At 46.0% G+C, this 19,722-nt stretch overlaps 1 protein-coding gene across 1 annotated transcript; it reads left to right on the top strand.

Moving 5' to 3' along the window:
* The first annotated feature begins 5,427 nt into the window (after positions 1-5,427).
* On the top strand, positions 5,428-6,474 carry LOC132807249 (gastrula zinc finger protein XlCGF7.1-like). The gene has a single exon (XM_060821519.1). The coding sequence runs from the start codon at positions 5,428-5,430 to the stop codon at positions 6,433-6,435; it is 1,008 nt and encodes a 335-aa protein (XP_060677502.1). The 3' UTR covers positions 6,436-6,474.
* The last annotated feature ends 13,248 nt before the right edge of the window (positions 6,475-19,722 follow it).

Here is a 19,722-nt window from a genome sequence, read left to right as displayed (position 1 = left end):
CTGCGACAATTACAACGTTTAAAAGGCATCTGGGTAGGTATGTGAATAAGAAGGATTTAGAGGGATACAGGCCAAATGCTGGCAAATGGGATTAGATGAGTTTAGGATATCTGGTCGGCATGGATGAGTTGGACCGAAGGCTGTGTTTCTGTGCTGTATGACTTTAATCATCTTGCGTGAAAGCAGAAGTGTTGTTGTGAAGACTGGACTTTCAGAGCAACTTTCAAAGATGTTTTGCCTTTACTGGAAGCAAAAGTTACAATGAAACATTTAATTGGTGAGACAGCAACTGAGTACATGAGTACATCTAGGATTTTGGTGGAATGTGGGAATTCATTGCACTGTGGGGGTGAAGTGCTTTAAGGCTGACCAGCAGTAAGGACAGTGTGCTGATTGGGGTGCCCAGTGAAGGGCTCGGTGGAATTTTGAGTTAAACTGCTCATTTCTGTCAGCCTTCGATGTTTTGTTTCCAATGCTGTCCATCAGGAGCGGTGAATGAGTAACTGGTATTGTTAGAAGCCTTACGGTTTACAGTACTGCAGGAATGGCATTGTTTCATCAGCTTTGTAAAGGTTACTGGCAGCAGCGGGAGGCGTGGGCTGTATTCACTAGAAATGATTAAGCGTTTAGATAACATACATACGAGAGGGCGGGGGGGAGACTTGTCTTTCGATTTGCAGACGGTTGGAGATTCTGGGAGCTGTGATCTGAGGCAAACCCAACTGCGGTAAATCATAGAAGTCCTACAGTGTGGAAGCAGGCCAATCAGCCCATCAAGTCCATTCTGACCCCTCCAAAGAGCATCCTGCTCCCGCCCCCACCCCTCAGGGAATCAAGGGTGGTCGGGATAATGCAAGTACGAAGAGCTGAGATGATGGATAGATCAGCCACGATTTTAATAAATGGTAAAGCAGACTCAACAGGCCCAATGGCCTACTCCTGCTTCTATGACTACGAAACTATAACCCTGCATTTCCCATTGGCTAAGACACCTAACCTGTGCATCCCTGGGCACCAAGGGCAATTTAGCAAGGCTAATCCAAATCAAGGTAGCTAAGCAATGTAGTGATGTGGAAAATGGACATCAGAGAACAATAGAAAGGAACAAGGAGAATAAACGTACCAGCAATTAAAACTGGATTCAAAAGATAACAAACAATAAAACTAAAAGTTCAGTATCTGTATGTGTGCTTGTTATAAAGGGGTAGAGGTACTGTACCTTTAAGAGAGTAAAAAAATTGAGCAGAACAAAGTGTTCTAAACAAGATGAGAATGTAATATTTGGTCAACACAAATAGAGCAACTGGGTTGCCATGAGGCACAAACAAATTTAAATTCGACCAATCCGTTTAAAGATTGCCCCAAAATACCAAGTCCAATCAAGTTTGAATTAATTATTTTCATAATATTAACACCAATAAAATGATCCGATGTTTTGGACTATAAAACTGGGCATTTTTGTGAGTTCTAATATTCTCTGTTGGACACAAAGAATAAAGTTGTTAATTTTTAATTTACATATTTACCTTTGGGATAGTTCTTTGCCCCTCGAACTTTTACATATTACTGCATGGGTTGAATCATCTCTATATTGCTGGTTTAATTTAGCAGAGGGGGTTACCCTTGTCGTAATAGCGCTACAACGTAACAAAAGTGAATGAATTGACTGCACACATTGAAGAGAATAATTATGATCTGAGACTCCTTACAGAGACATGGCTTCAGGATGACAAGGATTGGATCCTAAATATTGAGGGGAGATGTGGCATTCAAGTCAAATGGGAAGCTAGGTAAAGGTAGAGGGTTGACACTGCTAATCAAAGCACTGACCACAGGGCAGTCTGGTGTCAGCTCAGATTTCAGGTCCTGGTTTCTATGTCCTTGGTTGATCTTCCTGTTCCCACACAGTTGTTGTCTGTTCTCAGCTGTGCTTCATTTCTGCTGAAGCTTTAACCTCCTTCGACACCTTCCGGAACAATAAAACATTCAGTCAATCAAAGTCCAACCTACAGTCTCCCAGCCTGTAAACCATCCAGACACCGAGTATCATAATACCAGAAAATATAACAAAAAAGGCGAAAAATTAGAATTAAATAGGTGTTTGTGTCTGTTCATTGGCAAGTAAACCAGAAATAGGGGTCTGCTAGGATTCTTGTAGTGCCCTAATTGAAGAATTCTCTCTCCCTTACATTTGAGTATTAGTACCCAGCTGTGATTTATAACAATATTTACATCAACAGAAATAAAAGCATCTGTTATGCAATAGACATAGAGATATACAGTATGGAACTAAACTTTTTTTCTCTCTCTCATGTGTGCGCGCATACACACACACACACAGGTCTATGGGGTGAATTTGTACTTGCAGATACATTGTGCATTTTTTGAGCAAAATGCAATCTGCAGGCAGACAATACATGGCATATTTTATAAATTCCACTTGCAAGTTAGTGTCCTAGATCATTAAATAAAACTTTAAATAGTGACTTGGAAACAGTTCCTTACCTCTTGAATTTTCACATTAGCACATGGGGTAAATCTTTTTTTGGTTTTAAATTAGTGGGGGGAGTGCAGTCCGTGTCATAACAGTTCTGACTATGTAGAAATAGAATCATAGAGTAGTGGAGCATGGAAACAAACTGTTTGTTCCGTGCCAATCGGATATCCTAAATTAATCAGGACACATTTGCCAGCTCTTGGCCCATATCCCTCCAAACCTTCCTGTTCATATACCCATCCAGATGCCTGTTGAATATTGTAATTGTACCAGCCTCCACCACTTCCTCTGGGAGCTCATTCAATCCACGCACCACCTGCTGAGTGAAATAGTTGCCCTTTAGGTCCCTTTTAATCCTTTCCCCTCTCACCCTAATATAAATCAATTGCTGTATTTTTTCTGAACAGGCTCAGTGGTTAGCACTGCTGCCTTATAACGCTAGGGACCCGGGTTTGATCCCAGTCTCTGGTAACTGTCTGAGTGGAGTTTGCACCTTCTCTGCGTGGGATTCCTTTGGGTGCTCCGGTTTCTTCCCACAATCCAAAGATGTACAGGTTTGGAAAGAGTATTTCTTGAGGGGAATTAACTTTCACTTTTTCCCTACTCCTTAGGTCCCTTTTAAATCTTTTCCCCTCTCACCTTCAACCTATGCCCTCCAGTTTGGGAGTCCCCTACCCTGAGGAAAAGATGGATAGTCAAATAAAATGCAAAAGGAATAAAATGTCAAGCCGCAGGATAAATATAAAACATCGCTCCAGCCTTTCTTGTCTCTGATTGTCATTTGGGCACAAAATCTGTCAGGAACACCAGCAACTTCACACAGCACCTTGCGCGTGCTCCTCGGTGCCAACACACACTGCGCATGTTCGCCGGTGTCAGCAAAACCTGTGCGTGCTCCTGGCTGTCCGCGGAAACTGCGCGTGATCTTCTTTTGTTGGGCCAATAGGAAGTCCTGGAGGACCGGAAAGAGCGTGGTCCTCCCACTAATCAGAGACCCCCACCCCTATTGTGTCTATCTCTCGCGCTCAATCACAATTTATGGAGGGGACAGATTCTGGAAAAGTTGGGCCAGTCTGTGTCGCGGTTGGCAAACTCATGGAAAATGCAGTACCACGATGTGAAGTGATAGCATTCCCTTGGAGGGTGGAAGCAGAAAGGAGATGCATTGTTTAAATGGTGATTTATTGGGATGTGGAGGAAGTGAGGACTGCGAATGTTGGAGATCAGAGTCAAAAATTGTGGTGCTCGAAAAGCACAGCAGATGAGGCAGCATCCGAGGAGCAGGAGAGTCAGCATTACAGGCTTGAGCCCTTCATCAGGAATGTGTATAAAAGGGTCTCAGCGTCCTTCCACACCAGTCAATGCCAGTTGTCAGATAGGTGCAGCAAGCAATGAGCAAGGCAAGTGGTATATTAGCAAGAGGAATTGAGTTCAGAAGTGGGATGTCTTCCTGCAGTTATGGGATCATTGAATATATTCAAGGCTGAGTTCATCTGATTTTGGAACAACAAAGAAGTGGATATTTATGGGGGAAGGTAAGAAAATAGTTTTCAGGCCATTTCAGAACAGTCACCGAGTCAAACAGCACAGAAACAGTCCCTTCAGTCCAACTACTCCATGCTATGTTCTCAAACTAATCTAATCCCACCTGCCAGTGTTTGACCTATATCCCTCTGTCACAAAGCTGGTCCTTCTTCTCGAGGATGCTGTGTCCTTGGGTTTTTTTCAGAGGGGTGGTAAAAGGACCTGGGATCCGAAGCGACTGGTTTAGTACAGAGATGAAAAACTGTATTGGGAGGCATTTTTGGTCAGATATGAACAGATGAGACTTGAGGCCAAAGCTTTTATGTTTTAGAAGTGACCTGTACAATGAAAGGGGAGTGGTCAGTCCTGAAAGCTGAAGTCTCGTTTGGGTGAGTTAAGCAGTGGACTGTGTGGAGAAAGGTTGCTAGCACTGTCTCCTTCTGCCCTTCTAACTTCAACTGTGAGCCTCTGTTTCAGTTTTACTTTGTTTAAGGGTTTTTTTTTGTGCTGTTGTGTACAAGCATTACGAAGAGTGTTCAGAGTTTCTTCACAGCTTGTACTTTATTAAGTAAAGTTTGGTTGTTCACAGAAGTTGACGTATTGCTGTGTAAGAAGCTCAAGCAAAAGAACTTAACAAAGGAACCTAAGGGATAAGTCTTTCATGCAGAAAGTGGCGTGTTTAAGGGAAGAGCTGTCAGAGTAGGTGGTGAGTGCTGGCACAATTATGACATGAAAAGGCATCTGGATGGGTATACGATTAGGAAGGGTTTAGATGATATGGGCCAAATGCTGGCAAATCGGCCGAGATTAGGTTAGGTTATCTAGTTGGCACGGATGAATTAGACCGAAGGGTCTGTTTCTGTGCTACATATCTCTATCGCTCTGACTTGCCACTAACATTTGCCACATCTATATGTTCAGTTTCTCTCTGGTGTCAGTGTAAATGCCTTGATGTCTCATTCTTAACCGGACTGGCAGTAATGACTTCTGTAATCTTTTCTTACAGACTATCTGAAGACAAAAGTTTCAAAGTCAACAGATAAAGGGCTTATGTCTAAAATGTTGATTCTCCTGCTTCTCTGATGCTGCTTGCCGTGCTGCACTTTTCCAGCGACGCATTTTTTGACTCTGACTCTCCAGCGTCTCCAGTCCTCACTTTCACATCAATGTCCGACAGTCACTCAATCCATCAGGACCGCAACAATTTTCAACTATGATTCTGTGAGAAGGAGCAAAGCTTTCTTTTTGGTTCCTATTTGAGTAGGGGGGACTGGTTGAAAGACCCTACTGTTGCAGCGCGCTGTGTGTGGAGCCTGAAACAACTCTACTGCGTGGAAAGAGGAATTCACTGCGGGGTTGTACACGTGTATGTGTGTGTGTGTATGTGTGCAGCTGAAGCTTCAGCCATGGAGAAGCCCGAGGAAACACGCCCCGTTGAGAAACCATGGAAGTGTGGTGACTGCGGGAAGGGCTTCCGTGTCCCACCTGTCCTAGCGGCTCATCAGTGCAATCACACTGGGAAGAGGCCGTTCTCCTGCCCCGAGCAGGCGAAGGGCTTTACTTGCTCCTGTGTCCTGCTGGCCCACCAGCATATACAGACTGGTGAGAGGACGTTTTACTGCTCCATGTGCGGGAAAGGGTTCACTTCGATGGACAACCTCCAGACCCATCAGCGATTCCACACAGGGGAGAGGCTCTTCACTTGCCATGAGTGCGGGAAAGCCTTCAGCAATTCCTCCGACCTGCTGAAGCACCGGCGAGTCCACACGGGGGAGAGGCCATTCAGCTGCCCCGAATGCGGGAAGGCCTTCAGTGACTCCTCCAACCTGCTGAGACACCGGCGGGTCCACACGGGGGAGAGGCCATTCAGCTGCCCAGAGTGTGGGAAGGCCTTCAGCAATTCCTCCAACCTTCTGGCCCATCAGCAGGTCCACACGGGGGAGAGGCCCTTCAGCTGCCCAGAGTGCGGGAAGGCCTTCAGTAAATCCTCCAACCTGCTGACCCACCAGCGGGTTCACACGGGTGAGAGGCCCTTCAGCTGCCCAGAGTGCGGGAAGGCCTTCAGCAATTCCTCCGACCTGCTGAGACATCGGCGAATCCACACGGGGGAGAGGCCTTTCGTCTGCCCAGAGTGTGGTAAGGCCTTCAGCAATTCCTCTGACCTGTTGTCCCACCGGCGGGTCCACACCAGGGAAAGGCCATTCAGTTGCCCCGAGTGCGGGAAGGGGTTCACCCGCTCCTCCAAACTGCTGGCCCACCAATGGGTCCACACCGGGGAGAGGCCGTTTGCCTGCCCCGACTGCGGGCGGAGGTTCACATTGTCCTGCAACTTGCGGAGGCACCAGCAGGGGCACAAGTGCATCCAACAATCAGATTCCACCAGTGATGCTGCAGTGGGTCACCCCCAGAGCTGAACCTCCTGCCCATTCTGACAGTGGGTGCAGTGGGCTTTTGTTGGTTTGTGCTGGACTCACCCTCTTCCCCCCCCCCCCCACCCACTCACCAAGCCCACCTACGTGGCTCAGGGATGGCATGGTGACTCAGTGGTTAGTACCACTGCCTCATGATGTCGACCTGGGTTCAATTCCATCCTCAGGTTGACAGTTTGTGTATAGCTTTCACGATACCCCCCTCACATCTGTATGGGTTACCTCTGAGTTCTCTGGTTTCCTTCCCCTGGTCTAAAGGTGTGCAGGTTAGGATGGATTGGCCCATCTAAATTGTCCCATCGTGTTCAGAGATGTGTAGGTGTAGTGCATTAGTTGGGGTAAATGGTAGAGGAATAGGGATAGGGGAATGGGTCTGGCTGGGTTACTCTGCAGAGGGCCAGTGTGGACTTGTTGGGCCAAAGGACCTGTTTCCATAATGTAGGGAATCTAATCTTAAAAAAAAGAATTCCTCCAAGCGATACTGATAAAATATGCCGAGTTGGACAAAGTATCCCATCAAGTTTGAGACAAACCCAGAGGTGAAGAAGTCGGAAGTCACACAACACCATGTTACAGTGCAACAAGTTTATTTGAAATCACAAGCTTTAGGAGCATTGCTCTTTCAGGAGTGCTGCTCCTTCATCAGGTGCCGTGTGACTTCTGACCTTGTCCATCCCAATTCAACACCAGCACCTCTGCATCAGAGTTGACAAATGAGATTGGATTTTATTCGGCCTGATTTAGTGAGATGTTCATTTGGAAACTCAAAACTGTCGGACTGGCAAAGAGACGCGAATCATAGAGTCCTCCGGCAGGAGACAGGCCCTTCTGCCCAACATGGTCCATGCTGACCAAACTGTCCATCAACACTAAGCCCATTTCCCTGCACTTGGCCCATTTCCTTCCATACCTTTCCAATCCACGTATTTGTCCAAATGCCTTTTAAATATTGTTAATGTACCCACCTCAACCACTTCCGCAGGCATGTCGTTCCATATGTGTACCACCGTCTGCGTAAAAACAAAAGTTGCCCCTCACATGCACTTTTATTCTTTTTCCTCTAATCTTAAACTGATTCCCTCTAGCCCTCACTTCCCCAACGCTGGGGTAAAAGTTGTGAGTGCATTCACCCTCTCTCGATCTCTTCACTTCTCTCAGGGCCTCTCTCTCAGTCTTTAATGCTCTAAATAAAAATAACTTAGCTTGTCCAACCTCTCCCTTTTACACAGACCCTTGAGTCCTGGTAACATCCTTGTATATGTCTTCAGCACTCTTCCAAGTTTAATAACTGCCCTGTCTACCTATTTTGTTGGAAATATAGGACCTAATCCAAACAGGATAATCTGGCTGATGGGACACAAAACCACTTCCTTTCTTGAGAGACAAGTCTCCTGGAGAGAACTGTCTGGCTGACTGATCTACTGAACCTCACAGTGTCCCTCTGCCCTCAGTTATCTGGAAGGAGTCCACACATTTGCCTAAGGTGGTGCTTGAAACCTTTATCATCTTTGGGATGGATCCCCATTCATTCAGTGCTCTGGAGTCATGCAGCCTGGAAACAGACCCGTCAGACCAACTAGCCCATGATTCCCAGCTAAATTAGTGCCACCCATCTGCTCCTGGCCTGTATCGAGTTTGTTAATAGTTTTGTTCATCATGAGAGTTGGATAAATAAATTGCTGATTGTTGATTTTAAAGTGTTGGGTATTTATTCTTATCACTAGAGCAGGTTACACCACTTTTCATGCTAATTTTACAGATTGTTGGGTGACACGCTCCTCTGGGTGTTTCTGTTTGAGAAAGGTGGTGCTGTCAGCCTTCGCTTTATAAGGGTATTGACGTGATGTACTGCTGAATGCAATGGAGTCAACATGAATCCCAGCCTCTCACTGTGGTTGTGGGTGAATCACCTTAATTTGGCTCTTAACTCAGAAACGGCAGACAATTGACTGCTGAAATAATGATTTACACTTTACTGTATGTAGCAACCAAAAATAAAACTCCTCAAGTAACCAAGTTCAACCTCACTCACAACTTGGCTATCACCCAATTGATGGCAGAATTTAACTGAGTTTCCACCAACAATTTATGACTCTGGAAGTGTCCAGAGATTCAATGCAGCATTCTTCTTCCATGTACTACTGCTGCATCATTCTGGAGTTGAATTGTGGTGGAGATTCTTCACTTTCAAATCTGTGGTGTGATGCTTCTTTCGATTCTAACACCACCTCCCCAAACTTCTGGAGATCTACGGTCTGTAGCTTACCTTCTTATCCTCGAGGTTTAGTGGTTTGTTTGATACAGCCTTTCCTCCAAAAAACCCTTTTACGTCAGGGCCTTCCTTCCACAGACAAACTTAATTGTCCTTTTGTCATGAGGTTATTAAACACTTAGCTCATCTGTCCCAGGAAACATCTTGTTGTTTTGCGTCCTTCTTCCCAGGGATGGTTGACTAGCAGAAATTAGGTCATTCAGCCCATTGAGTCTGCTCCACTATTTAATCATGGCTGATATGTTTCTCAACCCAATCCTCCCATGTAACTCTTGATACGTAAGAATGATTGAATGGTGGAGCAGACTCAATGATCTGAATGGCCTAATTTCTGCCTCTGAGGTCTTCTGATGTAGCAGTTTCTCAGTGGCCCTTTTGTTTCTTGGTACAGAAAAAGTTCCTGCTGACTCAGGGAGTTTGGAAAGTTCTGCAGTTTAAAGGACCACACCACATTCCCCTCTGCCTCCTCCTGAGATACTGGCAATTCCCAAGATCTTTTGGTATCCCTGAAAACAATCGAGATGTCTGAAAATCTCTGCTGCTACTCTGGAACAGAAGGATTATGGGGAGAAAATTCAGAAATCTGATGTGCAAAGAGACTACGGAGTTCTACTCCAGGATTCTCTCAAGGTAAACTTGCAGGTTGAGTCAGTCGTTAGGAAGGCAAATGCAATGAAGGCATTTATTTTGATCAGACTGGAATATAAAAGCAGGGATGTACTTCTGAGGCTCTGTAAGGCTCTGGTCAGGCCACAATTGTAGTACTGAATGTAGATTTGGGCCCCATATCTCAGGAAGGATGTACTTGTCCTGGAACATGTTCAGAGGAGGTTCACAAGAATTGTCCAGGAATGAAAAATTTAAGATATGAAGAACATTAGAGGACTCTAGGTTTATACTTCATGGAGTTCAGAAGGATGAGAGGGGATCTAATTGAAACCTACAGAATAATGAACGGTGTGGATGTTGGGAAGATGTTTCCATTGGTCGGAGAGACTAGAACCTGAGGGCTCAGCTTTCGCATCAAGGGAAGACCCTTTAGAACAGAGGGGAGAGAAACTTCTTCAGCCAGAGTGTGGTGAATCTATGGAATTCACCGCCACAGAAGGCTGCAGAAGCCAAGTTACTGAGTATATTTTAGACTGAGGTAGATAGGTTCTTGAGTATCAAGGGGATCAAGGATTACGGGAAGAATGGGTTTGAGAAACGTATCAGCCATGATTGAATGGCGAAGTAGACTCAATGGGCTGAATGGCCTAATTTCTGCTCCTATGGTCTTATGGTGTGCTGATGTGAGGAGGGGGAAAAAAAAGGAGCGAGAAAGACAGTTAAGGTGAAGCTCGATAGAGACGAAGGAAATATAAGAATTGGTATGATAAATGGCTGAATACATAGCAGCACTGGCATACAGAGGGATCTGGGCATTTCGATCTGTGGAAGTGGGAATGCAGGTGGACACGGTGGTCAAGAAAATACACAGCACGCTTCCTGGAGTGTAAGAGTTCCGTTACAGCTGTTTATTCTGACCACATTCAGAATATTGTGTGCAGGTCTGGTCACTGTGCTACTGGAAGGATGTGGGTGCTCTGGCAGGAGGTACAGACAAGGTTCACCAGGACATTGCCTAGTCTGGAGGGCTCTCGTTACGAGCAGAGGAGGCATAAACCTGGATTGTTTTCTTTGGAAAAACAGAGGCTGAGAAGAGACCTCGGCAAAATGATGAGACACACAGATTGGCTGGACAGGGGTGGCAGGGTAGCTCAGTGGTTCGCGCTGACGCCTCACTGTGCCAGGGACCTGCGTTCAATTTTAGTCTCAGACAACTAGCTGTGTGGAGTTGGCACATTGTCCCTGCACCCAACCTCCCGTGTCTGTGTGGGCTTCCTCTGGGTTCTCCGGCTTCCTCCTACAATCCAAACATGTATAGGTTGGGGTGGATTAGCAATGCTAAATTACCCATCGTGTCCAGGGAGAGGCAGGTTAAGTTGGATTGTCTGTGTGTAAATTGCCTCAATGTTCAGGGATGTGTAAGTTCGGTGCATTAGTCAGGAGTAAATGTAGATAATAGGGGTAAGGGAACGGCTCTCTATGTGTTAATCTTTAGAGGGCTGATGTTGACTTGTTGGGCTGAATGGTCTGTTTCCATGCTGGAGGGATTCTATGATAGTCAGAGGCGTTCTTTTTCCCTCCAAAGTGGAAAGGTCAACTAAAAGAGGGCACAAGTTCAAGGTGATGGGGGGCCTGTTTGGGGGAGAAGTGGTGGGGGTGGGGAATTTACACAGAGGGATGATGGGTTTCTGAAACGCACTGCCAGTGGAGGCAGTGGAAGCAGGCACCTGAACAACGTTTAAGTTGTATCTTGATAGACACATGAAGGGGAGGTGAACAGAGGAATAGAAACCACACATGGGCAATAAATAAGTAAGGATTAAGAATGAGCACTGGCTTGAGGGGGTGTGTGCGCCTAAACCAAGTGAGAAGGGCCTGTGACTGTGCTGTATTGTATTGATACAACTTTCACTCACTATTTGAAAGTAGAGTGTTCCTTTCATAAGCCGAAATGGCCTAAAGCGAAGAAGCAATTACCATGAATTAATTTATATTATGCCTTTCTTTGTAAAAGCGACAATCCTCTTCGGATTTCTTTCGGTTTGTGAGAACAGGTATTAATGTAGGTCTTTTGTAAAAGTGAAGTAGTGTAAAGTGAACTTTTGAAAAGTGAAGATATACAATATTATGAGCCCTGAAACAACTGCAAATCAGGCTTTTAGAGCCATAAACATTCCATCAAATATGTAACATATACCCCAGACTTATCTGTCTTATATTAACGCACGGTTGTCTTACATTTCCAGAAGACTCAGATTTAAGTTTTTTTTAAAGATATTTTTATTAGAAATTTAATATTTTGACAGATTTACAAAAACAAACAGAACTTTCAAGCACAAACATTAATATAAAAATAGATCTTAAATATATAATCATCAAAATTCAAAGGAATGATACTAAAGAAGAAAGAAAAACAATGAAACTCAGTTAACTACTAATCTAATCCACAATTATCCAGAGTGTATAGTTGAGTCACTTACATCCTTCAAACAAGAGAAAATGTTCTCCAATACACTCATAACAGTATAATAAAAAGGAAACTATTTCCAAACAATAAGAACAAAAAAAACATGTTTGAATGGAGATCCTCCCCCTTGTTCTCAGGGGGCCTTACTTCCTTTCTAAAGGTCCACCATATCCTCTCCCAAACAGTGTCCCACCCTTGACCCGGGCGCTCCTTAATAGGATTTAGATATAATACTGAGCTAGAGTTAACAGTGAGCGCCCCACCCCCACCCCTCCCCACCCATACCTGAGTATATCTGATAGCATCAATGCCACGTACACACACACATAACTATAAAATTACAACTCCAACAAATTACAGTTAAGTATAATAACATAAAATAGCAAGGGAAGACAACCCTGCTCCCAGAAGCAAAAGTAAAGTAGAGTAAAGTATCCATTTCTCCCTACGGAGTGTGGAAGAGGCAAGCCAACATAAATTGTCTCTTACGATTTATTTAAACGAGTCTAAAAGTTCCTTAGCCTCTTCTGGTGATCTAAAATTATACTCGGATCCTTCGTGGTTAAAGCATAACGTCGCTGGGTAGCGTAAGATGTATTGAATATTTAAGTTCCTTAGACATTTCTTCACCTCATCAAACGCCTTCCTCCTTCGGACCAAAGCCGGGGAGAAGTCCTGAAATAACATAATCTTGGATCCTTCATGGATCATGGCTTTAGGATCCTTTCCAAGATTTCTGGAGGGATCCAGGAGTATCTGCCTCTCCCTATAACTCTGCAGCCGGAACAGGACCGGCGTGGGCGCTGGTTTGGGCCAGATCCGCGTACTGCGACCCGGTAGGCCCACTCCACCCTTACCCGATCAGTTTCAGCCCCCAGGTTTAAAAGCTGGGGCAGCCATCGCTCCAGAAATACTGCTAACTGTCCCTTCTCTTCTTGTTCAGGGAGGCCCAGAAGACGGATATTCTTTCTCCGATTTCTATTATCCAGGTCATCCATGTAGATTTCAAAGGCCCGGACTCTCTGCTCCAGAGCTCGCACCTGTTCTGCAGCTGTTTGTGCTGCAGCCTCGGAGGTCGTGGCCTTTAGCTCCGCCCCCTCCACTCGGCCCTGCAGTTCCTCAACAGCCTGGCTGTGCTTTTGTAGCTTTTCTTCGAATGAGTTCCATCTCTGTCTGGATTCTACAATGAAATTGACGAGTGTCGTTTCCAGCCTGGCAATCATCTCTTCAAGGCCTGTTTTTACATCAGCTGCAGCCGGAGGAGGAGAGGAGGGTGGGGGAGGGGTCTTTGTTTTCTGAGAGCTGCGGGATCCCTTTGGTTTACTCATTATCCACTTAATACCAAACTGCTTAAATATAATAGTAAGCAGCTAATTAAGGTTAGAAAATTTTTTTGGGTGGTTTGGTAAGTGTGGTGGGGGTGAGTAACTCACTTTACCCAGGTTTTGGGAAGAGCACTGTAAACTCAGACTTGCTGAGTCGCCGCCATCTTGGATCTCCCAGATTTATGTTTTAAGTGTGACTTTTTGTAAAAGAAGCCGTCTTTTGGACTCCTTCCATACCATACTGACTCTATTACTGGGAATACATCCATATTACACCAGGATTCATGGATCAATGACGTGAGGCTTATCTTTACTCTCTTATAATTTTCTGTTGCATAAATGTTTTGACGAATGCTAATGCTTTTCACCAGTCATAGAGTCAGAGACATAAAACACAGAAACAGATCCTTCAATCGAACTTGTCCATGCCGACCGGATATCCAAAATTAGTCTAGTTCCATTTACCATCACTTAGTCCATATCCCTCTAAACCCTTCCTTTTCACATACCCATCCAGATGTCTCCACCACTTCCTCTGGCAGCTCATTCCATACATGCATCACCCTGTGCAAAAAAAGGTTGACTGCAAGGTCCCTTTTAAATTTTTCTCCTCTTGCTCTCAGCCTATGCCCTCTAGTTCTGCACTCCCCCTATCCCAGGGAAAAGACCTTGTCTATTCACCCCATCCACACCCCTCAAGTTTTTATAAACCTCTTTAAAAAACACACACTCAGCCTGTGATGCTCTATGGAAAACAGCCCCACCTTATTCAGCCTTTCCTTGTGGTTCAAACCCTCTTACCCTGGCAACAGCCTTGTGAATCTTTTCTGAATCCTTTCAAGTTTCACAACATCCTATCTATAGGAGGGAGACCAGAATTGCACACAATATTCTAGAAGAAGCCGACTGAAACTGACTTTTGCAGAGTCTGCTCCCTGCTTGGATTCATACTCTCTGCCTCCCGTTGTTGCAAGTGAGCAGTGCTACCCCCTTCTCTCTCCCTCCCAGGATAAGGAATGGAAAGGGGGAGACATTGCTTCACTCCCAGATTTTGCCCAGAATTGTCTGAATGCACAAGTTGGACCATGAGCTTCTAAAGCTACTGCTGCTCCCCTCTTGCTCTGAATGAAGACTGAGCTTCACCCTCTAAGCACAGCACATTTTTGTTGAAGTAAGGCATCTTTCCTGAATGTTACAATTAAAGGGATGTCTTCCCCCTAATACTCAAAGGGATGGTAAGTCAGAGAAGGACCACACCTTGTGTTGTGTGGCATGTGTGACAGTTGCAACAGGATGTCCCAACTCCTATGCTCAATTCAAAGTTTGAGAGAAGATTTGTAGCTCGGGTGCTTGTTGTTGTGGTTCTGTTCGTCGAGCTGAATTTGTGTAGCAGACGTTTCATCCCCTGTCTGGGTGACATCCTCAGTGCTTGGGAGCCTCCTGTGAAGCGCTTCTGTGATGTTTCATCCGGCATTTATAGTGGTTTGTCTCTGCCGCTTCTGGTTGTCAGTTCCAACTGTCCGCTGCAGTGCCGGTATATTGGGTCCAGGTCAATGTGTTTGTTGATAGAATCTGTGGGTGAGTGCCATGCCAGAGAACAGCCAGGGAATTCCTAGAGGTATGGCCTCTAAGCATTTTTCCAGCACCACATTTTTCAACTCTGGATCTGGGAAGTGTGTGGTGTGGAGGTAGGTGGAGGGGAGGGGAAATAAGGAAACTGGTGAAATCTACATTGATCCTATGTAGTTAGTGGGTCCCAAGGCAGAAGACAAGATTGTGGGTGGCACGGTGGTTAGCACTGCTATCTCACAGTGCCTGAGACCCGGGTTCAGTTCCCGACTCAGGCGACTGACTGTGTGGAGTTTACACGTTCTCCCCGTGTCTGTGTGGGTTTCCTCCGGGTGCTCCGGTTTCCTCCCACAGTCCAAAGATGTGCGGGTCAGGTGATTGGCTATGCTAAATTGCCCGTAGTGTTAGGTAAGGGTTGCACTTCGGCGGGTCGGTGTGGACTTGTTGAGCCGAAGGGCCTGTTTCCACACTGTAAGTAATCTAATCTAAGTGTTCTTTCTACTAGCGTAAGGTAGCTAGAGCTTGGAGGGGGTGGCAGCAGAGTACTTGCATGTTCTTGACATATTGGGAGGGGGAGTTAAAGCATTCAGCCACAAGGCGGTGGGGTCATTTAGTTTTGGCATGCCAGAGCTGTTCCCTGAAATGTTCTGCAAGTTGGTGTCCAGTCTCCCCAATGTGGCAGAGACCACATCAAGAGCAATGGACGTATCAATAAATCTTATAAACAAATTGTACAAATCTTAGCCTGCCAGAGTTATTTTATTTAATTAAGTTAAAGAAAATTTTAATTAAATTGGGTGACTACATGAAATGGTTTGTTGGTCAGACTCAAATCATCCTCAAATGAGACAATGCCATTAATATCAGTGAACTGCTTTTTTTTGTTAGAACCACAAGTTCTTGATTTAATTGACATCTGCACATTCAATGACATCTGACATCAGAAATGACATGGCACCATTAATTTTTTCTTACAATAATCCAACAAACAAATTAATAACACACAGTCAATACCAAGTCTCATTAATATGATATTAAATTTGACCAAATAAAATGTAAAATTGAGATGAGAGATAACAGATGGGGGAAGGGCAGAAGGTAAGAAATGCAGCATCATAGAAGGTGTTCCTCCAGGGAGTGTATTTTACCAACTACAACTGCTCAATATAAACAAACACTCTGACATGATCCTCCGGTTTTAATGTAAACCATACCCCCATACAGTAGGTACCATTTAAATAAGTTAATAGATACAAGCCTTGAGTAAATCCAGCCTCCAGCCGGACCCCCCGCTTCTTGGAGCTCGGACCTTCCTCCAGCTCCGGGGGGTTGTTGAGCTCCTGGGCTCCGGCCGCCGCCGAAGAAGCCGCGGGCGCCGGCTCTCTCTCCTCCACCGCCGACAGTTTTAATTTGTTTTCCCGTTCACCCGGTAACCGTCACCTCTTGTTTGAAAAGTTCCGACTTTAATGTGAAATGTATTTTAAAGGTATTTTCTGAGGTGAACGATGCCTGTCTGCCTCCCTCCCTCCGTCAGAAACCGCAGCCTCGCGCCGCCATCTTTGTTTTTCTTCTTCATTCCGTCTCCCCTCGTCATCCACTCTCCCTCCAATCAGAGCGCACCTTACTCCACCTGACCAATAGCGGCCGCGTTTGCGTGTCGTGTTGTCCCACCCTCTGCAATCGCTCTCTCCGATTGGTCGGTACCGACCACAAGCTTTGGGATTGGTGGGGAATGTCACAATCGGGTCCGTGTATCCGCCCTTTTCATTCCCGTTCATTCATTCAACAGCAGCTGACCCAATTTACTGCAACGGGCTCTGGGGCTATAGTGGTAGTGTCACATATTCAGGGGCAAGATGTGATTTTTAACGATTTGAACTATGGCACCTCCACATCCATTCATTCAACCGAAGAGGACTCAATTCAGTGTAATGGGCTCTGAGGGTATAATATTTGTACCCTATGTTGAGAAGAAACCTCTCCCCATTCATTCAACAGAAGAGGACCTATTTGCTGCAGAGGGTTTTATTTTATGGCGCACTGGTAGTGTCCCAATCTTCGAGCCCTGAAATCTCACTGCTATGAGGATGCGTGATAACAAATTTTTTAGTCATAAGTCACATGACACCAGGTTATAGTCCAGCAGGTTGTTTGGAAGATCTTACAGAAATATATTAAATTCTGAAAGAAATAGAAATATAACGTTGCACTGGTAGGTGAGACTAGGATAACAGCGCATGGCCTCAAGATTAGAGGAAGCAGGTTCAAAACTGAACCCAGAAGAAACTTCATCACCCGGAGGGTTGTTAATATATGGAATTCCTTGCCCAGGGAAGGATTGGACATTACTTCAGCAATCACTAGAAGCAGTCGATACGTTTTTGAAAAAATAAAAGAATTAAGGGATATGGTGAAAACGCAGGTAAGTGGAGTATAGTCCACGAAAAGATGAGTCATGATTTTATTGAGTGGTGAAGCAGACTCGAAGGGCCGGAAGGCCGACTCTTGCTCCTAGTTCTTATGTTGAAATCACAAGCTTTTGGAGTGTAGTCACTTCAGCAGATGAAGTCATGAAAAAACAAGTGCAGGAAAGAGAATTTAGATAAATGAAAGACAGAGCATCTCAACGGTCAATTACTTACTCCCATTCCTATTTATGATGATTCCTACACAGCAAGTTGTGTGTTTTCCATTGTTTTTAAACAATGGAAATAAACAAATATTTAAGATGAACAGTTTGTTTTTCCTCACTTGGACCCATTGTGACCTACGACAATTTATATAGCACTGTGAATATCATAAACCCTCTCATGAGATATCATAGGAACAATTCATAAACTAGATTTGTCACTGAGTCACTCAAATAGATAGTAGAAAGGAGAAAAAATCCCAACATGTGCAGGATGCTAACGAAAAGTCAGCAACCTGAAATGGTAACAGGAGCAAGTGAACAGCCCCAATCAGGAAACTCATACTCTGACGTCCATACAGTACCTTGTACTATTCTTCACTGAAGACTGCAATTGCTTTCCTTTTCAGTTTAATAATCCATCTCTATTCTGAATACTGTAATCGAATCTGACTCCAATGCACTCTCTGGGAGACAGTTCCAGAGGTCAAAGTATTTTCAATCATTAACAAAGTAAGTTTTGGATCCGGCCCAAAGACAATTTCAATGGACTTTTGCTTCCAAACATTTACAGTAAGTTCTTGGCATGGACACATTTCCAACTTAGTAGGTTTATTCAAATTTTATAACATATTGTGGGGTAGCACACTGCTTAGCATTGCTACCTCACAGCATAAGGGACCCAAGTTCAATTCCAGCCTCAGGTAACTTTGTGTGGAGTTTGCATGTTTTCCCTGTCTGCACAGGTTTCCTTCCACAGTCCAAAGAGGGGCTTCGGTACATCTGTGTGGACCTCCTCCAGTTAACTGAGGGCAATGGGGCACTGTGAGGATCAGTAGATCAGACAATCAGTCAGTCAGCAAATTCTCTCCGGGAGACTTGTCTCAAGACAGGCAGCGGTTTCTTATCTCATCCATTCTCCTACCCTCCACAAACTCCACACAGACAGTTGCCCCAAGGGTGGAATTGATCCTTGGTTCCTGGTGCCATGAGGCAGCAGTGCTAATCACTGAGTCACCATGCCACCTCTGAGCCACCGTGGGGTTGCAGTCCAACAGAAAACAAATACAGTGCACCAACTCTCCCACTGCACCCACTATCAGGAGAATCAGTCCTGGGGGGGAATCACGGCAGTGTCAGTGGTGGAATCTGATTGCCGTGACCGCTGGTGCCCCCGCTGGTGCTTCCGCAAGTTGCGGGAAAATGTAAACCTCTTCCCGCACTCAGGGCAGCTGAAGGGCCTCTCCCCGGTGTGGACTCGCTGATGCTTCAGCAGGGCAGAGGAATCGCTGAAGGCCTTCCTGCACTCGGGGCAGCTGAATGGTTTCTCCCCTGTGTGGACCCGCTGGTGGGTCAGCAGTGTGGAGGAGCGGGTAAAGCCCTTCCCGCACTCTAGGCAGGAAAACGGCTTCTCTCCGGTGTGAACGCGCTGGTGCCTAAGCAGGGCAGAGGAATTGCTGAAGGCCTTCCCGCACTCGGGGCAGCTGAATGGCCTCTCCCCTGTGTGGACCCGCCGGTGGGCCACGAGGTTAGAGGAAACAGCAAAACCCTTCCCGCACTCGGGGCAGGAGAATGGTCTCTCGCGGGTGTGGATCCGCTGGTGGGTCAGCAGGTTGGAGGGCTGGGTAAAGCACTTTCCGCACTGGAGGCAGGAGTACGGTCTCTCCCCAGTGTGAACTCGCTGGTGCCTCAGCAGGTGGGAAGACCTGCTGAAGGCCATCCTGCACTCAGGGCAGCTAAAGGGCTTCTCACCCGTGTGGACCCGCAGATGGGTCAGCAGAGCGGAAGAGCGGGTGAAGCCCTTCCTGCACTCAGGGCACGAGAACGGCCTTTTCCCGATGTGGACCCACTGGTGCCTCAGCAGGGTAGAGGAATCACTGAAGGCCTTCCCGCACTCAGTGCAGCTGAATGGCCTCTCCCCTCTGTGGACCCGTTGGTGCTTCAGCAGGTCCGAGGATATGCTGAAGGCCTTCCCACACTCAGAGCAGGGGAAGGGTCTTTCCCCAGTATGGACGCGCTGGTGGGCCAGCAGGTGGGAGGAGTAGGTGAAGCCCTTCCCACACTCAGGGCAGGAGAACGGCTTCTCCCCAGTGTGGACTCGGCGGTGGTCCAGCAGGTGGGAGGAGCAGGTAAAGCCTTTCCCGCACTCGGGGCAGGAGAATGGCCTCTCCCCGGTGTGACTTCGCCGATGAATCTCCAGGACAGATGGGGCATGGAAGCCTCTCCCGCAGTCGCAACACTTCCACGGTTTCTCCACGGTGTGGGAGTCCTCTGGTTTAACCATGGCCGCAGCTACAGCCTCGTGTACGGCCCCTGCCCACAGTAAATTCCTCTTTCCTGGCCGTATAACTGTTTCAGGCTTTACACACAGTGTGCTGTAAAGTACAGACTCTCATCCAGT

Source organism: Hemiscyllium ocellatum, assembly GCF_020745735.1.
Source record: "Hemiscyllium ocellatum isolate sHemOce1 chromosome 27 unlocalized genomic scaffold, sHemOce1.pat.X.cur. SUPER_27_unloc_11, whole genome shotgun sequence".
Lineage (NCBI taxonomy): Eukaryota > Metazoa > Chordata > Chondrichthyes > Orectolobiformes > Hemiscylliidae > Hemiscyllium > Hemiscyllium ocellatum.
Note: the sequence above shows the minus strand (reverse complement) of the source record. Positions and strands in the feature narration are given on the sequence as shown.